The sequence below is a fragment of the Microtus pennsylvanicus genome, chromosome 1, assembly GCF_037038515.1.
Source record: "Microtus pennsylvanicus isolate mMicPen1 chromosome 1, mMicPen1.hap1, whole genome shotgun sequence".
In the NCBI taxonomy this organism is placed as follows: Eukaryota; Metazoa; Chordata; class Mammalia; order Rodentia; family Cricetidae; genus Microtus; species Microtus pennsylvanicus.
The window spans coordinates 82765064-82784367 of NC_134579.1; the positions used below are offsets into that span (position 1 = coordinate 82765064).

General features: G+C 44.1%; 1 protein-coding gene across 4 annotated transcripts in view; it reads left to right on the forward strand.

Moving 5' to 3' along the window:
- The window catches only part of Insr (insulin receptor), a 130722-nt gene that overhangs the window by 86283 nt on the left and 25135 nt on the right, over positions 1–19304 (forward strand). For 2 of the 4 annotated variants that reach the window (XM_075971211.1, XM_075971210.1), the window contains exons 7-11: positions 2909–3035; positions 4746–5002; positions 8223–8390; positions 12890–13091; positions 15738–15773. In XM_075971211.1, coding sequence (XP_075827326.1) covers positions 2909–3035; positions 4746–5002; positions 8223–8390; positions 12890–13091; positions 15738–15773 — 790 coding nt within the window. The remainder of the gene's footprint in view (positions 1–2908; positions 3036–4745; positions 5003–8222; positions 8391–12889; positions 13092–15737; positions 15774–19304) is intronic. The other 2 variants (XM_075971213.1, XM_075971212.1) reach the window with 1 other exon arrangement.

Consider the following 19304-nt stretch of genomic DNA (forward strand, 5'->3'; position numbering starts at 1 on the left):
ATGTTCCTAATGGCTGCCCTCTCTCAGCCACCACCCTAGTCCCCAGGAAAGTGTCATTGTCCTTTGTTGAGCTACAGCTTTCTGGGAGAGGAGTTTTAAAATACCAAAGGCAGGTGTGTATGTATGTGCATATGTGTGCACGTGTGTGTGTGTGTGTAGGACAGAAGACAACCTTAGGTGTCATTCCCTAGGCATCATCCACTGTTTTTCTTTTTTGTTAGATAGGGTTTCTTGCTGCCTAGAGCTCATCAGTAGGCTTTGTGTGTCTGGTCAGAGAACCACAGAGGTCTGCCTTTCCTACTTTTTCAGTGCTGGGGTTGGGAGTGTGCACCATTATCTTAATCAGTGTTCTATTACTCTGAAGAGACTCATGACCAAGGCATTTCTTATAAAAGAAAACATTTAATTGAGCTGGCTTATAGTTTCAGAAGCGTAGTCCATTATCATGGTGGGAAGCATGGCAGTAGATAGGCAGGCTTGGGGCTGAGAGCTTATATCCTGATACATAGCAGGTAGAGAGAAGAGATAAACTGGACCTGGCATGGCCTTTTGATTCTCAAACCCCACCACCAGTGATGTACTTCCTACAACAAGGCCACACCTTGTAATTCTTTTCAAACACTTCCATTGTGGACTAAGCATGTAACCATATGAACCTATGGGGCCGTTCTTATTCAGACCATCACGGTCTACTCCCTGTGCAAAATGTATCCATTCTAACTTCAAAAGCCTCCAAAGTTTCCCACAGTTTCAACACTTTTTAAAAATCCAAAGTCTTGCTGGGCAGTGGTGGCACATGCTTTTAATCCCAGTACTTGGGAGGCAGAGGCAGATGGATCTCAGTGAGTTTGAGGGCAGCTTAGTCTACAAAGTGACTTCTAGGATAGTCAGTACTGTTAGACAGAGAAACCTTGTTTTGAAAAACAAACAAATAAATAAATAATAAAAAATAAAAATCCAAAGTCTCTTCTGATATGCAAGAAAGTCTCTTAACTATAACCTCTTGTAAAATCAAAAAACCGATCACATACTTGCAACATTTAGTGGCAGAGGACATCGTTCCCATTCCAAAAGGGAGGAAGGAGAGCATAGTGAGGAAATACTGGACCAAAGCAAGATTAAGGGCTAGCTGGACAAACTCCAAATTTTGTATTAGACAGTTCTTCCTTTCCAGCTTTGCTGGATGCAACACACTTGGTGCTCTTGGGCAACTATCCTTGACAGTTATCCCATGGCTCTGGCATCTCCAGCATCTTGGGGTCTCCAGTGCTGTCCAGGTTTCATCCTCACAGCTTCACACAATGGTCTGTCCCGGTCTTTATTTAGGGATTCCCCTGTTTCACTAACTGGAGACCAAGCATTCAATCATATGAGCCTATAGGGGCCATTCTCATTCAAACCACCACAGATTTTTCTTTTTGTTTGTTCTTCCCTTATCCCCCCCCCCCTCGACTTTTTTTTAAAAATGAGGTTCTGGGGACATAACTCAGGCCCTCAACCTTACAAAGAGAGCATTCACCAAGTGAACTGTCTCCCCAGCCCACCAGAGGCAGGTTTTATGTATCTTATCTGAGTCAGCTGCACAAAGTACAGTGTCTGATGCCCCATAAGCATAAAGCTAATGCCGAGGGTGTCAAGGTTGATGAAATCAATGCAGCAATCTCCATCACCAGGGAAGAAATGACAAGATTAAGTTTGAGGCTAGAGAGATGGTTCAATTCTGTTGCTCTGACCAAAAGTATCTTGACAAAGAAAGTGTCTATTTTATCTTACATTCCTAGGGCACAATCCATTATTCAGGGAGGTCAAGGCAAGAACTCAAGTTAGAAATCTAGAGGCAGAAACTGAAGCAGTGACCATGGAAGAGTGCTTTTTATTGTCAGCTAACTTTTTTATACAGCCCAGGGCCACCTACCTACGGATGGCTCTGCATACTGTAGCCTGGGTCCTTCCTTCCTTCCTTGCTTCACAGACATGACCAGAGGCCAACAGGCCAATCTGATTGAGGAAGTTCTGCATTTGAGATTCCCTCTTCCCAGGTGTGTCAAGTTGACAACTAAGATTAGACATCACTCCTGCACATACATGAACATGCATACACATGTATACATACACAAAAAAGATATGATCCCTTTGTTGAAAAAATGGCTGACTAGTTGTCCTTTTTGCTTTGGCATGGATTATCCACAGCAGTTGAGCATCTTATTTGGTTGAGTCTTCAACACCTAATTGATTTGCTGACTCCCCACCTTTCAAACTCAGCAAGATCATTTCTCTGCTTATGTGGATGAGACCTATGTAAGCAATAGCAGATTATATACACCCCATTTTAATTTTCAACTTGACACAATCTAGAATCACCTGGAAAAATAATCGTAATTGAGGAACTGTCCAGATCAGGTTGGTCTGTAGGCTTATCTGTGGAGCATTTTCTTGGATGACAGTTGGTCATTTTGGTGGTTTTTTGCTGGCCCAGAGCTCATCAAGTAGGCTTTGCTGACTTGGGGCTTATTTTGACGGTTAATGGAAGTGAGAAGAGCTGTTTCATGGCCTGGATCTTGAACAATATGAGATGGAGAAAGCTAGCTAAGTATAAGCGCCAAGCAGGCATCCCCCATGCATTCATCTCTCTCTGTTATTGACAGTGGATGATGAGATATGACTACCGGCTTGAGTTCCTGTCTAATTTCCCTGAAATATGATAGACTCTCACCTAACAAACAAACAATTCCTCCTCCCTTAAGTTGCTTTTTGTCACAGTATTTTATCACAGCTACAAAATGAAGCTAGGACTCCCTCCATGCCTCAATCTATCCCCTCCCCAAGAAGCAGGAGGCTGAATTCTTTATTCTGAAATGAGCTATTCAGAATTCCAATTGCCTGACTTTTTTCTCTTGAACGTTTCTAGGTGAAAATGAATTACTTAAATTTTCTTTCATTCGGACATCTTTTGACAAGATCTTGCTGAGGTGGGAGCCCTACTGGCCCCCCGACTTCCGGGACCTCTTGGGATTCATGCTTTTCTACAAAGAGGCGTAAGTAAAAGGAGGCGGACTATTCGTTATGCTCCTTATTGCAGGGACAGACAAAGTTGTAAAGAAGGGCTTATCTTGGCTCATGGCTTGTGAGGTGGGGATGTCATGGTAGCAGGAGTGTGAAGCAGCTGGATACACGCACCTGCAGTCAGGAAGTGGAGAGATGAACTGGTGCTTAGTTCACACTCTCCTTTAAAATAAGAAAATATCTTAAGTGTGTGCTTTTAAATCTTCATATATTTATGTAATGTATGTTTGATCATATCTACCCACCACTTTCTGCCTCCAACATTCCCTAGTTTGTTCATCCCATTTCCCTCCCAACTTCGTGTTCTCTGTGTGTTGTTGACAACCCCTTTAATCCAGTTGGTGCTGCCCATATGTGCATGCATGTGGACCCATCCACTGGAGCATGAACAGTCTATCAGTGCCCATGTTCCCAAAGGAGAGTGACTTAGACTCTCTTAGCAGCTACATAACTACTCCTTGGCTAGGGGAGTACCTTGAAGTCCTCCATCATCCATGCTGGAATGTTGACTGGCTTGATCTGGTGCAGGCAACCACAGCTGGTCTGAGTTGATGTGTGCAGCAACCATGTCATGTCTAGAAGTCAGCATTTCATAGCTCTCCTCCATCTTCCTTTTTATTCAGACTAGAGATGTACCTGTCTCTATTTCCTAGTGCTGGGATTACAGATGCTGACCTTTACGTGTGTGCTAGCGATTGAAGTCTGGTCCTCATGTTTGTACATCACATGCTTTGCCTACTGAGTCCTCTCCCCAGACCCAGTGGTCATATGTTGATAACTCATATTGAGAATATAGTAAATAGACAATGTTGGGGTGGGAAGGAAAAAAGTAGAAAGGAAATTCATCGACGGCACCTACGTTACTAAACCCCAACTGGTTTTGCTGCTGTCTTAGTCATTTATGCTATGGCTATTTGGTAGGCTGAGATTCAGTGCTCCGTGACTGGAGTCAGCATCATGGGCTTATCACACCTCAGTGCTGCTGGCTTTGCAGCAGACCTGCATTTCAGAATTGGAAATAGGAAAAGGTTCACTTCTGGGGGTTGGAGAGGAGGCTCAACAGGTGCTCACTGCATTCCAGGACCCCACTTTGGTCTCCAGCATCCAAGTCTGGCATTTCACAGTCGCCAGATGCAGGGATCCAGGGGATCCAGCGTTTTCCTCTGTCCCCTGAAGGCACATGCATACAATTACACACACTCACATACACATTCTCACTTTCAGAAAGCCATGGAATACACTTGAAATCCCAGCTCCAAGGAAGCAGAAATGGGCAGATCTTTGGGGTCTCTGGCTAGCTAGCCTAGTCTATGAGGTGAATTTCAGGCCAGAGAAGATCACTCTATCTCAAATCACAAGGTGGGAATCAAGTGTGAATGCAATTAATCCCAATAATGAGGAGACAAGAGGCCGGCACATTGATGTGACTTTGAGGCCAGCCGGGACTAGAGTCTGTCTCAACAAACAGAAAAAACAAGGAAGATGACACCTGATTGTTTCCTTCATGTCCATTCACATACACTCAAGTGAACTGCCACAAACACATACAGGCAGACACACACACACACCAAACAGAAAAGAAGTGAGTCTACATCTTGTAACTCTCCAAGTCCCCACTCCACATAGTGCTGGATTGACATTTACACAGTAGTAACCTAGCTCTCCCTCTTATTTCTCAAAAGCCCTTATCAGAATGTGACGGAGTTTGATGGTCAGGATGCTTGTGGCTCCAACAGCTGGACTGTGGTAGATATTGACCCACCCCAGAGGTCCAACGACCCCAAGTCTCAAACCCCAAGCCACCCTGGGTGGCTAATGCGGGGTCTCAAGCCCTGGACCCAATATGCCATCTTTGTCAAGACCTTGGTTACCTTCTCAGATGAACGCCGGACCTACGGAGCCAAAAGTGACATCATCTATGTGCAGACAGATGCCACCAGTAAGTGTGTCCTGTGAATGTGGGCTTGAACTGACTCTTGCCTTTGGTAGACAACTTAGTGATGTCCTGTGATTGGCCTCTGGAGGAGCTAAAGGCTGAGGCTCATATTTCCAGAGGATAACACTTGGGCTGGGCAGATGGCTCAGTGGGGACGATTGAGTGCTGTTCCCATCGCCTACATTGAAAGCTGGTAGTGACCATGTTCGTGCCTCAGAGTGTGGCTATGAGCATGTCTATAATCCCAGAACACTGGCTCATGGGCCAGGGACAAGGGGGTCACTAGGATTTGATGGCTGCCAGCCTAGTTTTAGTTTTAGTGAAAGATCCTGTTTCAAGAGAGTAAGGTAGACAGTGATAGAATGGTGTGCCTGACTTCCTCCTCTGGCCTCAGAACATGCATAGACACTACCCATCTAACACACACATGCATACATACATACACACCCCACATGTAACACACACTTCACATATATAACACATATACATTACATATAGCACACACAGTCCAGTTAATACACACACCACATATAGCACAATACTATATGTAACACACACACATAGAGATGCACACCCATCCACCAAACGTAACATGCACACATACCACATATAACACACATATTACATGTAATACACACATACTACTTATAACACTCACACAGATACCACATATAACACAAAGACACCCCATGTAACACATAGGTCATATATAACACGCATATAACATCACACATAACCATTTACAATATACAGGTACACACTAATGCAATGCACACACATATATGCACATACATGCACACACATATATACACATACACATATGCACACACACCACACATATATTAACACATACCTTCTTGAACTCAGCATCTGTGGTTACCTGCACAAGACTGTCTTCAACACTTGTCATGGGGAGGCGAGAGGCTTTGCTTGGGAGGCAGAGGTAAATGGATCTCTGAGTTCAGGCTCAGCCTGGTCTAAGTAGTGACTTCTAGGCCATGTAGGGTTACACAGTGAGACCTATCTTTGGAGAGGTTAATTCAATCAGTAAATAATTAGTTAATTAAAAATGAGAGCTAGACTTGGTTATACACATCTGTAGTCTTATTACTTGGAATGCTGAGGCAAGAGAATTGCTGTGTGTTTGAAACTAGCCTGGGCTATGTATCAAGACCTTGTTACAATCTCAAAACAGCAACAAAGTATAGGCAGGGGGTCAGGAGTTCAGGGTCATCTCTATCTACATACTGAGTTTGAAGCCAACCTGGACTATGTGAGATCCAGTCCTTTCTTTTTTTGATGTAAGAATTTTTTTAATACAATCTTTTCTCATTTTATATAGCTATCTCTGTTCCCACTCCCTCCCTTCCTCCTGCCTCACCTCCTCCGCCATCCACTTCTCAGAAAGGGTAAGACTTCCCATGGGGAATCAACAAAGTCGGACACATCACTTCAAGGCAGGACCAAGATTCAGTCTTAAAAACATACAAGCAAGCAAACAAACAAACAGACAAACAATAAGCTCCCAGAAAATAACAACAAAAGAAACTTCTGTTACTATATATTATTTTAGTTGTTTTATTATTGCTGTTATTTTGTATTAGTAAAGTTTTATCATAGGTATGTAATATGGGGAAGCACTGATGGTTCAGTGCTGTATGTGGTTTCAGATATCCACTGCAGGTATACAATGTGCCACATAGATAAGGAGGGACTACTGCATGTTCTTTCTATTCTGTCATGAGAACTTTTCAAGTATAGAAAGAGTGCCTTCATTTGAGCGTCTCCCAGCTTCCATAGGGCGCAGTCTTGTTTTATTGCCACTCTCGGCTAACTTTCTCTTTAATTTTTCTTTATTTTTTTCTTTCTGGCTATAGTGTCTCATAGCAACTTCATTATATTTCTGTCCAGATTAACCCCTTTTCTTAGCTTAGTAGTTTTCAAGTAGAGATAATTTTGTCCCTCCCAGGGAAGGGAGGATGCCTGGCAATGTCTAAAGACATTTCTACTGTCACAGTTGGGAAGTGGAATGGTTGACAAGAGGTCTCTGCCCCAAATGTCAACATGTAGAGAATAAGCAACCCCCTCACACAGAACAGAATCCATTGTTCTACCTTCTTCACCATCTCTACTGTCATGTAGTATCTAGACCAAAGTTTAGTTTCCAGAACCTTCTACCCCCCTGCTCTTTGCACACTTTTTGCTTTTGCCTTGAGAACTCCATGTTCACCCTCTCCAACTCTCTCAGCCTCCAACATTCTGTGTGTGCGTGCACACATGTGTTGCATGTGTGTATCATATTTGAATGTGGCATATGCCAGAGGTTGACACTGGAGTCTTCCTCAATTGTTTTCCATCGTATATATTGTGGCAGGCTCTCTCAGTACACCCAGAGGTTGCTGATCCTCTGTCTCTGGCTGCCGGGTTTATAGGTAGGGTGCTACAGCCATCGCTACTTGGCTTTCTGTGGGTGCTGGGGATCTGACCTGTCCTTATGCTTCTGTGGCAAGTGCATCACCACTGAGCCATCTACCTAGCCTCAGGTACCACTGTTCTTCAGAGGGGGAGTTTAGGTTGTGTTTTGTAGGCTGGTGCGTGACATCTGAATAACACCATCTGGGGCTGGGTATGTGGCTGGCTTGGTAGAGTGCTTCCCTTGCTTGTATGAAGTCCTAGGTTAAATCGCCACAACCATATAAACCAGGTATTGGGGTGCATGTCTCTCATCCAAGCATGCATGAGGTAAGTAGAAGAAACAGGAGTTAAAGTACATCCTTGGCTACCTTATCAAGTTTGAGACTAGCCTGGGCTACATGAGAGCCTGTTTCAAAAACAGATATAGTTTGATGGTTTCAAGTGCGTTAGGTGACTGGGTTTGATTTCGTTCCCCTGTTAACCAGAATTCATTTCTTCCCTCGAAAGAATGTTCCTGTCTTTGGCCCCAGGAACATCCTTCCTAGTGTCCACAACAGCAAGGGCTTTGGCATCTGACAGAGCCGGTCTGTGCAGTGAATGACACATGGTGGGCACAGAATCCACGGTGTGAATAGGCAGTCATTCCCGCCTGGGCTGGGCAAGCATTTAACTGCCTACTTTTCTCTGATGTTAAGTAACTCTAGCAGACAGAGCTGTGGTTTCAGTTGGACCACAATCCCCTGCTTAGGTACACCCAACAACTTACCTGCTCTCCTTCATGGTAACTCATTTCTTTTCTCCTTTGCAGATCCTTCTGTCCCCCTGGACCCCATATCGGTTTCTAATTCCTCATCTCAGATTATCTTAAAGTGGAAGCCCCCCTCTGACCCCAATGGCAACATCACACACTACTTGGTCTACTGGGAGAGGCAGGCAGAGGACAGTGAGCTGTTCGAGTTGGATTATTGTCTCAAAGGTGAGCACAGGCAACTGTCATGCGGTTGCTGTATCTTGATTCTCTTATGGGGACACAGGTTTTCTTTCCTGTTTCCCAGGGTACCCGCACAAGCACGTGTGCTTACACACACACACACACACACACACATACATGTGCATGTGCACACTTGCTCATATTCCATTCTTTCTCACATAAGACACACTTTGTGTTTATGTGTGTGTGCGTATGTGTGTGTGTACAGGTCATGTGTGCGTGTATGTAGAATGTAGAGCTCAAAGAACAACTTTGGATGTATGTTCAAGAATGCTGTGTACCTTATTTTTAAACTTTTTTTTTTTTGGAGACAGGGTCTCACAAAGACCACTGAACTTAAACTTACTGTGTAGCTGAGGAAGACATTGGATTTTTGCTCTTCCTGCCTCTGCCTCCTAAGTGTTGGGGCTACAGGACTGTATCACCATGCTGAGTTTATGCGGGGCCAGAAATTCAAACGCAGGACTGCATGGGTGCTAACATTACCCCAACAGAGCTGCATCCCCATCCCATATTTTCTTTGAATTAAAAATACTTTTATTCCATTTACTGATTTACCTAGTCTTTCTGTGTGGGCAGACATGTGTGAGGAGGTTAGTGGTCAGAAGTCAGCTTGCAGGAGTCTGTTGTCTTGCCAGCCATGTGGGCACCAGGGATCAAACACAAGCGGTATGGGGGCAAGCTTTTTTACCTGTTCAGTTTTTAAGATTTTGGTACTGTGCACCGAACCCAGGGCCTCATGCACACTAGGCAAGTACTCTGCCTCCGAGCTACAGCCCAGCCCTCGCTTTGTGGATTTTTATTTTTATTTGAGACAGGATCTTTCACTAGCCTGTGCTAATGAGTGACCCCTAAGAATTTGCCTTTCCCCATCTTCCCAGCATTCGGATTACAAATGTACTACAAATGTACCCCACCACAACCAGCTTTTTACATGGGTTTTGGGGATCAAACTTGGACCCTTGCCTTTGCCATCTTCCTAGTACACACACAGATCTTTAGACATTTCACATGGATTCACACTCACCATCTCCCCAGTGCACACACACATTTTAGACATTTCACATAGACTCACACTTGATATCTCCCCAGTGCACACACACATTTTAGACATTTCACATAGACTCACACTTGATATCTCCCCAGTGCACACACACATTTTAGACATTGCACGTGGATTCACACTCACCATCTCCCCAGTGCACACACACATTTTAGACATTGCACACAGACCCACACTCGACATCTCCCCAGTGCACACACACATTTTAGACATTGCACACAGACCCACACTCAACATCTCCCCAGTGCACACACACATTTTAGACATGGCACACAGACCCACACTCGACATCTCCCCAGTGCACACACACATTTTAGACATGGCACGTGGATTCACACTTTAAAAGCTGCCAAAAATCCAAATGCAGCGCTGTGTGATGAGCACTTTCCCAGAGTGTCCAAAGTCCTGGGTGCAGTCTGCAGACTGCAGCACCAACAAGGACGAGATATAATGGTGAAATACATCCAATGCTTCTTTCAGCCGTGAGCCACACAGTGCGTAGACATACATAAAATATGTAAAAAGCAAATCTGAGTAGTGAATGTCTTCACTATTTCCGTGTGATAGAAACATTCAAAATCTTTCCACCACTGGTTATAGAGCCTGAGGTGTACCTGTGTCTGCACAAGCACAGTGGAGAAGCCTAGTGGACAGGCTGCCGAAGTAGTAGCTATAGCAACTGTTCTGGAGTTGTCTTGCATGATCACTGTATCGTATATTTCACAATAGCTAAAAGTGGGTTATCGAAAAAGAAACCTGGCGGATGGGGCAGCAAGATGCCTTGGTGGATAGAGCTGCTTGCTGCCAAGCCTGATGACCCAAGTGATCCCTAAGACCAACATGGTGCAAAGAGAGTACTCAGGGCCAAAAGTTATAATCTGACCCTCCTCCCACAATGGCATGCACGCACACACACACCACACTAAATGTATTAAAACAAAACAAACTGCCGCAATCCACCTTCAGATCTGAGAAGGTGAAAATTTGCTGTTCATTTAGTTGTGACTTTTGTCTTTGATTCCTTTTTAGCTGGCCTGTGACCTTGCAAAAGCAGGCCAAGGGGGCTGCTGGAGAGGTGTGGCTGAGGTCTGTGCTCAGATCCACCCCTGGCCTGGTGTCTGGTTTTGGCTAAGTCACGCAGCAAGTAGTCTGTCTCCTTTTGTGGAGAAGGGGTGGAGGACAGATGATTCCTGGGAACAGTCCCAACTCTAAGATCATGTGCTATATGCATGCCTGTGACATCATGCCCGCCTGGGCCAGGATCAGCAAGTTGATTTATCTCCTTGCATACTTTATATAACTTGAGAGCAAGCCCAGTCCTGGGCTCAGCTCTGACCTGTCGGCTCTACATTTGAGTGTACAAAACCACCTGCTACCCATGCTTCCAGCAGGGCCAAGACTTTATTTTGCTTGTTTTTGTCTTGTTTAAAAAACCCACTAACTTTTAGAAAGTTTGGTTTTGTTTTTGTTTTTAAACAAGGTTTCATGTGACTCAGGTTGGCCTCAAACTCAAGTGCTATGATGATAGGTGTTCTCTACAGTTCCAGGCTAAATGCAGCAAACTTTCATTCTGCAAATGGAAACTCGTGATTGCAGAGGCTGAGGGTTTAGCTTGCCTGGTAGAGGGCTTCCTAGCATGCAAGAAATTCCGTGTCCATTCCTAACACCACACAGACCCAGTGTGGTGGCACAGGCCTGCAACTGTAGCATTTGGGAAGTGGAGGCAGGAAGGTCAGGCATTTAACATCATCATTACCTACATAGCAAGTTTGAGACCATTCAGGGCTATACGAGACCCTGTCTCAGAACAAACATAAAACCACTTTAAATCCATGAATACAAAGGACTGTTTATAAATGGTCTGATATTTGATCATCATAGAATTTATTTGCACATGTGTGTTTATGCATGCATACACATTTCTACTCGTGTGTTTGGACTGAGCCATCTCCCCAATGTTCACATGCACAGATTCACACTCTGCTGGAAACATGCATAGGGCTGTGTTTGAGGTTGATGTTGGATATATGCTTTGTGACTTTCCACCTTGTTTTTTGAGGCAGAGTCTATCACTGAACTCAGTGCTCACCAATTTGGCTAGATTGGCTCGCCAGCGAGTTCCAGGGATCCTCCTGTGTCTACTTTCCTAGCACTGGGGAGTAAGATGAGTGTTATTATGTCTGGTTTTTATGTGGGTGCTAGGGATTGGACTCAGGTCCTCATGCTTACATGGCAGCCACTTTACCCATGGAGTCATTTCACCAGCTCCCAAGAGCTTAGACTCACAGGGAGGCCTAACTATAGTCAAATTTATATGGATGAAGGCAGAGTATGGAGGCCAGTTTAGGAGGAAATGGAGAGTCAGTGTTGAATGAGGCAATGATTGTGCCACACTGTAAATGTACAGTGCCTCTAACTTTATACCAACACAAGGTTAAATGGCAACGTTTTGTATTTATTTAATCATACTTTCAGTCGTGTAAATAAATCACCAGTAATAGCTTTCTATTAGTGTCACCAACTGCTTTTTTTTTTTAATTGTGGCAAATTCGGGTCTAAGGAAATGATGCTGGATAACAGGTTTGCTGTACAAAAACACAAGGGTCTAAGTTTGGGTCCCCAACACCCATGTAGAAGAAAGCTGGGTGTGGTGGCGTGCATCTGTAGACATCACACTGGGGAGGCAGAGCCAGGCAGACCTCTGGAGTGTGCTAGCCAGCCAGCCTAGCAAGTATGAGGCCCAAGTTTAGTAGGAGACTGTCTAGTAAGTAAGGTGGAGGGCTGGCAGATGTATCAGGAAGTAAAGGTACTTGCTGCCAAGTCTTACAGACTAACTTTAATTCCTGGAATCCACATGGTGGAAGGAGAAAATAGATTCCTGAGTGTTCCTCTGATCTCCACATGTGTAACTTGGCTTGTTCTGCTCCCCCATAAAATTAACTTAATAATAACAATAAAAAGATGAAGAAATGGTCGTAGAAGACACTCACTATCAACCTCTGGCATTTGTATTCACCCACATAGGTGAGAGTACATAGATACAGGTAACATATATACATATGTTATATACATATACATATATACATATACACACAGAATGTACACAAGCACACACAATAACTCCAGAACTGGTGTTATACGACTGTAATTTGACCCTTTGGGAGGGTGAGGATGCAGGAATGAGACACCAGGCCAATCTAGGGTAGAGAGTGAGTTCAGTGTCAGACTGGATAACATAGTGAAGCCCCATCTCAGTGAGGAAAGGTCTGGAAACATGGCTTGTGATAGAGTGCTTGCCTAGAGTCCCCAATGAAGGGCTGTGGCTGTGGCCTAAGGAATGACACCCAAGATGGACCTCTGACCTCAGTGTGTGTGTGTGTGTTCTGGCGGAGATTGAGCCCTCTGCTCTGCCTCTCCCCAGGGCTGAAGCTCCCCTCACGGACCTGGTCCCCACCTTTTGAGTCTGATGATTCTCAGAAGCACAATCAGAGCGAGTATGACGATTCGGCCAGCGAATGCTGCTCCTGCCCCAAGACCGACTCTCAGATCCTGAAGGAGCTGGAGGAGTCTTCGTTCAGGAAGACCTTTGAGGATTACCTGCATAATGTGGTTTTTGTCCCCAGGTCAGAACTTAGCATGTGCTGGCTTTCTTTCTGTCTTTCAGCTTGGTGTTGGAGAGGGTGCCATTACAAATATGCCTGTGGGTGACACGTGCACTTATATATGCATGTGTGTGTGTGCACGCACACAAATACACCTGTGGGTTACAAGTTTATTCCTTTTCTTGTGTTTGATTTGAACTGAAAACAGCAGCAGACATGGCTGGATCTAGGCCCATCCCATGCATATGTCTTACAGAATGGTGGAGCTGTTGATAACAGGGACTCTAGAAGCTGTCCGTTTGGGCTCTCTACTCTTACATGTACGGGTCTGAGCACGTTACCATACTGCTCTGTGCCCCAGCTTTCTCATCTGCACAATTGACACAGCACTGTTGGCCTTTGGTGTCTCCAGTGGATTGGTTCCAGGACCCCGAGGGTTACTCCACAGATTCTCAAGTCTCTTATATAAACATCATAATATCTGCAAAGAACCCACTCATACCTTCATCTTTAGATAACTTATAACATCTTCAGATAGTGCACATACTATATAAATAAATAATTGTTACACCATATTGTGTAACATGGGCCCCACAACAAGAAAAATGCTTATATGTGTTCACTATGACACAACTTTCTAGAATCATTCTTTGACAGTTTCATACATGTATACATGTATCTTGATCATATTGACCCTCACTCTCCCCTTATACTCCCATCGACATGTCTGCCTCCTTCATGTTGTTCTTGTCGTCCTCTTTCTCTTCATTTTTAGACCCCCTGAAATGTTGAGTGACCTTGATTGATCTTGTGGCCACGTCATGTCCAAAGATAGCATTTCATAGCACTCCTCCCCATCCTCTGCTCTCGCATTCTCTCCACTTCTGTGTATTTCATTCTCTGAGCCACGGCAGTGGAGTCAATACAGATCAACTGCTGCACACTCAGTAGTTACTTATTCTCAGCACTGATCAGCTGTGAGTCTCTGCTAAGTGTAAAAGGAAGTTTCTCTGATTAGGTTTGAGACAGTACTAACATATGTACATAAACAAAAATATTTTAAAGGGTAGTTTGATAACATGTTCATTTAGCAAAGCAGCAATGGTAGGTTCCCAATTAGAGCCCATTGCTTCCTGAATCATGAATTCCCTCCTGTGGAGTGGACCTCAAATCCCTGAGAGCAATTGGTTACCTCTTGTGATGCTCGTGCCACTGGGCGCATCTTGCCGGACAGGTCTACAAATAGTTTTGATTCATAGTTGGTTGAACCCAAGAATGTAGGTCTCATGGATGCCCTGGGCTTGTAATTGCTCCTTGTATTTTAAGGGTCTATGCCTGAACGACTCTCAACCATAACATTGCATACTTGGATCCATACTTGCTACTCTGTGTGGCGGAACCCATCCTGGACAAAAGGGTGCTGACCAGCATTCTTAGTCCGCAGCTGCTCAATTCTAGTAGTATCTCTTATCCCAGATATGACAGCCAGGAATACTTCTGGAAACTTCCAGATGTTTCCAAGAACACAAGCTTTGAATATGCCTGCTGCTGAGCTTCTTTGTACTTTTCCATCTCTTTCCCTCAAATTCTTCATCAGACTTTTCCCCTGCCCACCTATCTTCCAAATTAGATGGAATTTTCCATTTCCAGAGCATATCAAAGTTCTAGAAAGTCCATGCTGGGACTGAACAAAGTTCTAGTGTTTCTAATGTCCACTCGTTTTTCCCTTGAGTAGTTTCATCTCCAGAACCATTATTTTCATTTTTCTTTCTTTATAGTATCTTCTGCTGTAACTGAGTCCAAAATGCTGGGCTGGAGAGGGGGTTCAGCCAGTAAATCTCTTGCTATGCTGCCACGAGAATCTGAGCTCCACCCCTAAAACTCGCATTAAAAGAGCCAGCTGTGGTGGCACTTGCTAGTAAGCCCATAGCTAAGAAGGTATCCCATAGCATAGGATGCTTGGGGCTCTATTGGCTAGCCATCTCAACCAACTCTTCAAATTCCAGACCAGTGAGTCTCTGTCTCAGAAGGTGGCCTGTATACACACACACACACACACACACACACACACACACACACACACACACACAAAACAGTCAGGACTTAAATGATGCTGGATTTGGAGAAATGGCTGAATTGCTTATGGCTAGATACAGTCATATATGACATTCATGGGAATTCTGAAGTCATTTTCTCCCACTTTTCCTGGATTCCCTGCACTTCAGGAAAAGTATTGATAGATCTTTTCCACTGGCCAATGATGGCAGAACTTGTGTTAGTCTTCTTTCTGTTACTAAAATGAAATAGCCAAGATCTGACACATTATGAAAAAAAAAGATAGATTTAGCTCACAGTTTTGGTGATATACCAAAAAAGATGACATCAGAGTGGGAGGGGTATCTATTATGAGACGGGAAGCTGTATAGACTAGGGAAGAGCCAGTAAAGAGCTTCTGCTATTCCACTTCCGTTACTCCTTTTCTGCTACTACCTCTTACTACCACCCCAAATTCCAAATCTCCAGTAGGTGACCCTTGGGGAACAGAGTCAAGCCACATCCCAAACATAACAGTGCTCTTTCTTGGAGGGAGTACTGCTTCAGGGGTGTCAGAGTCACCCTTGGTTGAAATTCTGTCTGTCCTCAAAGCAATGAATTTTGTTTTCACAGAAAACCCTCTGCAGGCAGTGGTGCCAAGGACACTAGGTATGACTCAGCTGTGGGACATCCACATGGCCCTGTCACTGTTCAGTCAGTGTGGGGTGCTAAGCCCAAAATCAGGAATTTCTGGGGCTTTTCTTATTTTGCATGTGATGAACTGCAGCTCTTGAGACTGGATGCTTCACAAATTCTCCGATTAAATGCCTTCACTGGGAAATGGAATCTGGGCATGAATGTGGGGAAAATTTTTAACTAACACACTCTTCCTAAAATATGCACTCAAGGGCACACTTCCTGGGTCCTTCCCCAATGCATCATTTTCCCTCCAGGCATTGCTCACTAAATATCTGACTACAGGTAGCTGGGCACACACCCAGAACCCTGTCTGAGGCTTGAAGTTCCAGCTTCAGGTGGTAGGGAATTCTACTTTTTATTAAACCCAATCTCATCCTTCCTAATGACCATTTCTCTGGGTCTCTAGACAATGCAATATGACCACAAAAGGTGACCGGTCAAAGGAATACAATGTTGCTGAATTTCAGCAGTAAACTGAGGGACAGTAGTCATAGGGAGGCCATTAGGGACAAATGCAGACAGACAGGGAGATGAGACTTTGTTAGCTCTTGTTGGAGCACGAAGCAAGTCTAGAGAGACAGGTAGGGGCTGCTTTGAAGGATTTAATAAAATAGATATTTATTTTTTAACCCTCTGAATTGAATTAGTGCTATCAATTTATGAACGAGTGTGGGGCCTTTCTTTGATGTATGTTGACCTACCACTGATCACAACTCCAAAGGAAAGTGGCTCTCCTTCCCCAGTAGCCACCAACTGACAGTAATTCCTCAGGCAGGGCCCCAACCCCATGTTGGAATTTTTAACTGACTTGATCTTGTGTAGGTCTTGTGTAAGTAACCATAGCTGCCGTGGATTTCTGAGCACAATGGCCATGTCGTGTCCAGAGGACAATATTCCCCACTGTTTGACTCTTGAACAGGCTTTTCACTGCAGAGACCTTGGGTGGGGCTGAGCAGCCAGGCACTTACTCTCACCACTTTGAACAGTGATGAGAGTCAATGCTTTAATCACTGCTCACTGCAACGAGAAGCTTCTCTCACCAAGGCTGAGAGCAGCACAAATCAGTGAGGAGCTAAACAAGCACTTAGAAGGCCGTTTGACGACGTGGTGGTTTGAAAAAGAGTGATAGCTTCTCCACCTGAGGCTGTGACCTTGTTCACAGTAGCAGGCAAGAATTTCTGGCACTGTCTGTCTCTATTTCCAGGCTAGATCTGACCTCTAGTGGCCAATTGAAATATAATCTGTTGTCAGTGAAGCTCATGAATTGTGTGGCCCACACCCTAAGCTGAATTTCTCATCCCCAGTTGATATTTGGGGATAGATTGCTCAGTGGGGTGAGGAGCATTCTGGACATGGTACAATGCTGAGGAGAATTCCTGAACTCATCCTACTCCACAGCAGGAACAGCTCAGCTTCCAGAGTAGCCATGGCAGCATTCTCTGGTTGAGCTCACTGGTTTAGTGTGGGATTGTTGAATAATGAAGTCACGTTTCTGAATGGAGTAGAGGGCTCGGTTGATATTCTTTGTCAGAAGTCATTCATCAACACAGTGGCTTTTCACTGGATATAACGTTTGAGGATTTACTTATTTTTATTTTAATATGGTTAGATATTTTGCCCTCATATACGTCTATGCACCATGTAACTGCCTGGTGCCAGGAGATGCCAGAAGCGGACATCAGATTCTCTGGAACAGGAGTTATGGACAGTTGTGAGCTGCCATGTAGATGCTGGGAACTGAACTGTCTCTGCAATAGCAGCCAGTGCTACTAATCACTGAGCCATCTCTTCAGCCCTTTATTTTATTGTTATAGTATCCTATTGGGATGCTGAGTACCTTGGAGATCTTGTGGGTAAAACATTAAAGCCACTGTAGCATTTAAGTAAATTCACACAAAAGTGTTGGTTTTCTAGTGCATATAAAAATTAGGTTGGGTCAGAGAGATGGCTCAGTGGCTAAGAGCACTTGCTGCCCTTGCATAGGATTGGGGTTTAGTTCCCAGCACCCATATGGCTCACAACCACCAGCACCTGTAGCTCTGGGGGATCTCTTGCCCTCTTCTGGCGTCCGTGGGCACTATATGTGCGTGTATGCCCTCCCCTGAAACTAGTGAAACTAAATCTTTAAAAAGCTGTCCTCACGCTGTGCTGCAGTTGCTGAGCAATTGCAGACATCTTTCTGAGAAACCTCTAATTACCTGTTAGATCTATTTAAAGTACTTCATTGAGCTGGAAGGTTTTAGTGCACTGGCAGATTACTTGTGTAGCATGTGCCTGACCTTGAGTTCAACCTTCAATACCCTAAAAATAAGATAAAATAAAGAAAGGAAAAACAAGAGTTCAATATTAGATACTGCAAAATATAGTAATTAGCCAGGTGTTGGCTGTGCATTCCTTCAATCTCAGCACTTGGGAGGGAGAGGCAGGAGGATCTTCGAGTTCGAGGTTAGCCTTGTCTACAGCGTGAATTCTAGGACAGTCAGGGCTACACAGAGACACCCTGACTCAAAAAACCAAAGTAAATAAATACATGAATGCATAAAGTTATAGGTTTAGTCTTTCCCACTGCAGAAATGAGATTAAGTGGAAAGCAGAGGAATGGCTGAACCCACAGTACTGCAAAAACAAAGTAAAACAGTGAATGCAACCGAGCAAAGGGCTCAGTATCAAGCAGTGCAAAGTTAAAACACATGAAAATAAGATAAAACAAGACTTAGTACCCAATACTGCAAAAGTAAAGTTTAATTCCCAACACTTCAAAAATTAAATAAACACAAAACCTTTTCCTTTTTGCTAGAAAAGGCCAACATGTAGCTTGTAGGCTTATCCAAAGTAAAGCTGGTATAGATTTTCAATCTTAAAAACTGCAGGGGCTGGAGAGATGGCTCTGTATTTGAGAGTACTGACTGAAAGTGAAAAATACCCCCCACAAAATAATATAATAATAAACATTAAAAATAAAAATTTCGGTAGAACAAAATGCATTCTCTGCCCATTGGCGTGTTTGATGAGTGCACATGGTCTTCAGATGTTCAGATATGACTCCCCAGTGTGGGTTGTGAGGCATGAGGATTCTGGTTATTTTGTCAGGTTCAGTTGTGACTGTATAGAAATTATCTCAGGCTCACAAAAATGAATGGGTCTAATTGAGGCTTAATAAATAAGCTGTTTTCTTTTTTCACTTAAGAAGGCTATTGTACATAATGAGGGATGAAAGGACAATATGCTCAGTCTTTAGTTTGTGGCTTTAGATCCAATTATCTCAAGTGAGATGCAGAGATAGAAGTGTTCCTGGGAGACAAGGCCATGCTGGGCTAAGTATTCCCTTCCATGATGCTCCTTGGGCCTTTTTGGAGAGAGTGTCAATGTCCCAGTGAGGGCTGAGTCTGTGGGGAGTGTCAGTGTCCCAGTGAGGGCTGAGTCTGAGTCTGTGGGGAGTGTCAATGTTCCAGTGAGGGCTGACCACTCCACTATCTGGTGCCATGTTTGTAATGTCTCTGA